The sequence below is a fragment of the Bison bison genome, unplaced genomic scaffold (genome assembly GCF_000754665.1).
Source record: "Bison bison bison isolate TAMUID 2011002044 unplaced genomic scaffold, Bison_UMD1.0 scf7180017864167, whole genome shotgun sequence".
Classification (NCBI taxonomy): domain Eukaryota; kingdom Metazoa; phylum Chordata; class Mammalia; order Artiodactyla; family Bovidae; genus Bison; species Bison bison.
In genome coordinates, this window is record NW_011494739.1 from 170,796 (window position 1) to 176,795 (window position 6,000).

At 54.8% G+C, this 6,000-nt stretch overlaps 1 protein-coding gene across 1 annotated transcript in view; it reads right to left on the minus strand.

Moving 5' to 3' along the window:
• Positions 1-1,016: 1,016 nt before the first annotated feature.
• Positions 1,017-6,000, minus strand: part of BPIFB2 (BPI fold containing family B, member 2) — a 19,664-nt gene continuing 14,680 nt past the window's right edge. The window contains exons 9-16 of the mRNA XM_010841701.1: positions 5,820-6,000; positions 5,511-5,564; positions 4,788-4,958; positions 4,235-4,302; positions 4,027-4,072; positions 3,672-3,735; positions 3,231-3,307; positions 1,017-1,302 (exon numbers count right to left, since the gene is read on the minus strand). The exon at positions 5,820-6,000 is cut by the window's right edge and continues 3 nt beyond it. Coding sequence (XP_010840003.1) covers positions 1,261-1,302; positions 3,231-3,307; positions 3,672-3,735; positions 4,027-4,072; positions 4,235-4,302; positions 4,788-4,958; positions 5,511-5,564; positions 5,820-6,000 — 703 coding nt within the window. The 3' untranslated portion in view covers positions 1,017-1,260. The remainder of the gene's footprint in view (positions 1,303-3,230; positions 3,308-3,671; positions 3,736-4,026; positions 4,073-4,234; positions 4,303-4,787; positions 4,959-5,510; positions 5,565-5,819) is intronic.

Consider the following 6,000-nt stretch of genomic DNA (forward strand, 5'->3'; position numbering starts at 1 on the left):
CTTTCCAGCTTTCAGGACCACCCCCACCTCCTCCCACTAACACTCCGGGCTTGTTCCAGGCCCCTCGGCCTGTCACTCAGGGCCTTTAGGGTTGAACTTACAACCATTACAGGGGGAAGGTTAGTGTACCGCTGTCCCAAGGGCTTTGCTTACTGATGCTGGAAATCTGGACACCCTTACTCCCCAGAGAAACATAAACATAACCTGAATCCAGTGTATCTGGGAAGGAAGGAATATGATCTCTGGCTAAAAGATTAGCTTATCAGAAAGAGAAAAATCACATGGCTTCATCCTGCCAGCGTTTGCACCCCTCAGCCTCCCCTAAGTCATCTTGTCACCTGTGACCCACTGGGGTTGAAGAGGTTTCACAGCAAAAAGGAATAAGACATGGTCAGTGTCTGACACAGGCCCAGGAAGCAGATCCTGCCTCCCTTGAACAAAAACTCGCCTGTGAGCCGCATAAACCGAGATGGAGAAGCTGTTGGAGAAGACAGTGAGTGTCTGTCACCTGAGGCTCATGACCTAAAGTCCAACCCCAGGTGGGAATGCTGGTGATGGAAGAGAGGACTGGGCATCTAGGTCTGAATCCTAGGAAGGTGGCAGTCCTGGGCATCTGCCATCCCCCAGCTCGGAGACTCGGGGCACACTCCCATCCTCGCTGGGCCTAATCTCTGCCTCTGTGAGATGGGACTGCATGCTCTGCCCACAGAACTCTCAGGGCTCATGAGGTTCTAGGAGAAGGATGGGATGTGATTCTGAGAGAAGAAATGCCGCCAGGTGAGGGCACACGCCTGAAGTGCCATTGTGGCATTCGCAACTTCAGCTCGTCCATGTTGCTCCCCTGGGCTAGGAGGTGATGCTGTCAACAGATATGGTCAGCAGGGACATGGCCACATCCTCTCTCTTTCCCAGGCCAGCTTTGGGGGCTCCAGGGACAGACAGGACCAGGCCCTGCATGTAGGGAACTGGCCTGCAGTATGCAAAGAGTTTGCCGAGCCTGGCTGGAAGTTGCAGCTCAAGAGAAGGTGTTTAATGCAAGATCTATACAGCCTGGAGGAGCTATCTGCTCCCCATAAGGACGGGATGAAGGAAGGAAGGGGGTATGGAGGGAAGGGGGCAGCATGGGATGTAGCAGCCCGGCTGGGCCAACCAACTTGCTGGTGATGACTAAGTGTGGTGATGAAAGTGTGGCTTTGACTCAGTTTCCCAAGAGGCTTGAGGCCAAAGTGTCCCCAGAGCAGCTCTCCCAGTGGTCCCACATCAGCACTGGTACAAGAGTCCACTGGACACCACGACATAGCCCTGAAAGACAGACACAGCCATGGGCCAGGTGAGAAGCCGCTCGGGGGCGGTAGGGCCCCAGTTGCCCAGCAGCCTGGCTCTAGCTCAGGCTCTGCCGCTCTTGCTGCGTGTCCCGAGCGCAGCCACTGCCTCTCCAGCCTCGGTTTCCTGCTGACTCTCGTGGACGGTAAAGCATCCACTTTGCAAGGCTGCTACTGATAGATGGATGCAGCCAGATCACACAGGCAGAGCACTCAGTGTGGAGCTGAGCTTGATTCAGGCTTCATACGTGGTCAGGACCACCTCTGTTTTACGACCTGGAGTTCAGACCACTGAGTATCTTCTCCAAGTCCAAGCCTCTCTAGCAAAATCAGGCATATCCCCCCCCGACCAAATGTCCCCTACTGTCTACACTGCACTGCAGAAACTTCCTGGGGGCCTACTGATCTTTTCCTTCCTTCCTTCCTTCGCCCTCCCTCCCTTCTTTTTTCTTCCTTCCTCTTCCTCTTTCTCTTTCTTTCTTCAATCTTCATTGAGCCTCTACTACGACCCAAGCCCTGTGCCAGGTGTTGGGAACCCAGCAGAAAAATAACCAGAACCAGTCCTTGTCTTTGTGTAACTTGTACATGGTCCAATAGGGTAGCCATTAACACCTGGCTAATTACAGTTACCCCCTCTTATCCACGGTTTCATTTACCCAAGTATAACTATGGTCCAAAAATATCAAATGGAAAATTCTAGAAATAAATAATTCATAGGCTTTAAATTCCATGCCATTCTGAGTCACATAATGAAATCCCATGCCATCCTACTCATCCCATCCTGGATGTGAGTCATCCCTTGGCCCAGTGGATCTACGCTGTGTGTGATTCCCACTCATTAGTACTATCTATCCGCAGTTTCAGGCATCCACTGGGCATCTTGGAATGTGTCTCCCTCCAGATAGGTGAGACTACTGTACACTTACATTAAGTAAAATTAAGTAAGATTTAGAATTCACCTTCTCAGTTACACTGGTCATATGTTAAGGGCCCAAAAGTCACCTGTGCCCAGTGGCTGACAGTGGCCACTGCCTTGGATGGTGCAGACCTCTATCCTTGTAGGAAGTTCTATTGGGCAGTGCTGGTCTAGGGACCTTTGACTTCAGTCCCAAGTGGCTGGATTTGGGAATGCCAAGGTGAGTCAGCCACTGACCTTGCCTGATAAAGGAAGTCTTGGGGGAAATTCCCACTAAAAGCCCTGCTCCCCTGTGTGCTGATGGTTATTTCTTGGGGAATATTGTTATTACCTGCCAATTGCCTTGGGACCATAGTTCTCAAGCAAGGAGGCCATCCTCCCTGAAAGCCCTTAGCCAGTCCCTCTTAGGGAGTGTAAATGACACAGATGTTGGGCTTGAAGGACCTTGGTTACATTTTCTGCCCCATTCGTCTTATTTAATGAATTAGGAAGAATGTTGCCCTTTTGTAGCTCAGGTGAAGCAGAAAGAAATGGTAGGATGTCACCCTGGGCCCACAATGTCTGATCCCAACATTGGATCATTTTAGAAGGGTCAGGATCCCCTCGTACCATCTGGCCTGTGGAGGTTTGTGACCAACCCTGGAAAGACTCCCTCTCTCATCCTTCCCCAGACTCCAGAGGGGTTGTGCCTATCCCAGGGCAGAGTCACGGCACAGTTGGTCTGAATCCACTGAGTGTGACCTGGTGTGATATTTAATGAGGGTGAGTGAAACCTTTGCTCCAATGTCTCCTTACATTTAGAATTTTCCACCTCATTGCAGCTGATTCATGGCATGGTCTGGGCCGGGGGGCATTCCTAGGCCTGGCTGACCCTGGACCCCAATGTGTGCTCTAGTAGGAAGAGAGGGAGAGGAGTGACCCCCAACCTCCCCAAGCCCAGCCTCCCTCCAAAGATGAAGGAGGCCCCTCTGGTCACACTGAAAAGCTCTCACCTCCTGGATAAAAATCTCAGGGTTGACGTACTGGAGATTGACCACGTGGGGGAGGGCAATCCCCATGCCCAAGAGAGCTGCAGGAGAGAAAAGAGGAATCAAGGTCAGCCGGTAACGAAGTGCCACCTGAAGACAGCCCTGCACTGAGGTCTTCACATGCATCATGACACTGAGGTCCACAGATACTCAGGAGGTGGGAACTGCTGTTACTATACCCACTTTATAGAAGGGAAAACTGAGGTTAGGGGAGGAAACAGAACTTAACTAAGATCACACAGCTGCTAAACAGCCAAGCTAAGATGTACACACAGGCAGCAGGACTCTCAAAGCCACCCTCTTAGCCTCTGAGCCTGGGATGTAGGAAGGGGCCGAGATAGAGCCTGGAGCAGCATGCGGGTGGAAGGGGCCAGAGGGGCACATGGGGCAGAGGGCAGAGCTCACCATTGAGGTGGTCCAGCAAGGGCTTCTCAAACACTTCGCCCATGAGTGTCTGGACATGGTTGGTCTGCAGCCATGAAGCCAGGGAGATGGGGACCACGGGCCCGTCCCGGCAAGGGGCCAGGAGAGACACGTGAACACAGAGACAGATCAACCAACAGAGGTTTAGCAGGAGGGATGAGGGCAAGTCACCCTAGTCCGGGCTTCAGGCAGAGCCCAGCTGCTCCCAGGATCGTGTCAGCGTCAGGCCCCCAGGAACTGCTTGCCTGAGAAACATGGGCACACACTCCCCTTCCCCGGGCTCAGGGCCTGCCCCACCCAGCGAGGGGGTCTCTGGAGACCCCAGCCCCATACTCACATCAATGAAGCCCAGATTGGAGGAGGCAACGGTGAGCTGGACATTCCTGAAAGGGAAGCCAGAGGGGAGGGGTGGGAATGGGGCCTCTCACCTGTTTAACACACCAGCTGCGTCCCAAGCTCCCCTGACTGACACTGTGACAGGCCATTGCAGGCCCATTGCTCAGAGGCGCATACTGAGGCTGCTGGGTCCAAGAGGCCTCACTTACCCCAGCACAGATGTGGTCCCCCGAAGCCTCACCTTGGACACAGAAAGCTGGAGGCTCAGGTTCACTGCCTGGGCACATGGGGAGAGCAGGGTCAAAGGGCACAGAACCATGTGGGAGCTCTCAGCTGGCCACCGGATATCCCAGTCTCCCACCCACACCCATCCATTCAGGTGTTTGTGGAACACAGGCCGCTGGGGAGGTGAACAACAACCAAAGAAATCAGATAAGATCCTTTCAGAGAGTGCTGGGTGTCACAAAGGCAGAGTGGCATGTGGAGGGATGGGGGATCTAGCAGCCTGCCTGGAGGAAGACTGCAGCATTCAAGCTGAGATCTGAACGGTGAGGAGAAGCTAGACTTGCCAAGAGTAAGGGGAAGTGTGTCCTAGGCACAGGGTACAGCATGTGCAAAGGTCCTGAGGCAGGAAAGTCTTGGCACATTGACGGAATGGCAAGGACACCAGTGTGGATAAAAAGCGAAGCGTGTGGGAGGAAGTGAGGCCTCCGTGAGAGTCGCCCATCTCCTGGCCAGCGCCATCCAGCCCACCTCACTCACCACATTGAGGGAGAAGAGGTACTGGAAAGCCGAGTTGGAGGCCGGGGCCAGGACTTCCACAAAGGGCTGCAGCTGCAGCGTGGCGTTGTTGGTGCGGAACGTGACTGTGGGCGTGGCACCCAGCCTCACCTTGAGCAGCAGGGGCATGGGCTCGGGGAATTGACGGGCCACCTGGGGAGCAGAGGGGCGAGAGGGAGGAGGGCACATGGGGGCAAAGACTGGGTGGGCTCTTCGCTCATCATTCCTTAGATCCTGATCAAGCTACCGCTGTGCTGTAAGTGCCCAGACCATAGAAGTGGGTCCACCCCTGACTCCCGCCCTCGGGGACACCCAGCTGATGGGTGGCCACATGAAGACAGTCACAACCTGTGATCTGTGCCAGGAGGGTAGCTCAAGGACATGGGAGCACAAGGAGGCTCCCGGACCAGACAAGGGGTCTAGTCCTCCCATGGGAGGTAGCCCCGAGCTTGGACTTGGATGGATCGGGGGAAGGAAGCAGAGGAGACAGTGTAGGCACTTCTTGCCTGCTGCACGGAGAGGAGGAAATGGTGTGATGCCTGGGCCGAAGGAGGGGCCACCCCAAGACAGAGGATGTGCAGATGGAAAGGCAGATGCTGAACCCCACTAGGAGCAGATATGAGCCAGCCGAGACGCTAGAGCCCAGAGAACCTCCCACCGAGATCCCAGGTCTCAGCCCCTGGAATGACCAGAAACATCACCCACCTCGGGGATGAACTGGCCCAGCACAGAGGTGTTCAGCGGGTTGTTACTCGAATTCTGAAATCAACTCCCAACACATGACAGGTTTTAGAACAGTCACCCCCCAAGCCAGACCACCTCTTGTCTCTCCATCCCAACTCCTCTGTCGAATCCCCACCCTACCCCTCTGTCTAACCCTTACAATAGCCACCCTGTGGCCCCAAAGCTTCAACTGCCCCACCCACTCAGGATTTGGCCTCAGCAGGGTCTCCCCAAGCTGGGCAACAGGGCACTCCTGCCCCACGTGCCCAGGGCGGAAGGACCAGCTCTCACCAGCTGCGCTGTGACGTCCAGGTTGAGCGCACCAGCCTTCTGCAGCAGCATGATGACAGAGTCAAACAGGTCCTGGGAGAGGCCCACGGTTGCCATGGCACCCTTGGTGCCCATGTGCTGTGGCAGCACGAAGGGGGTAGTATCCACAGGCAGGACGATGGGTCTGCCCAGCAGGAAGAGA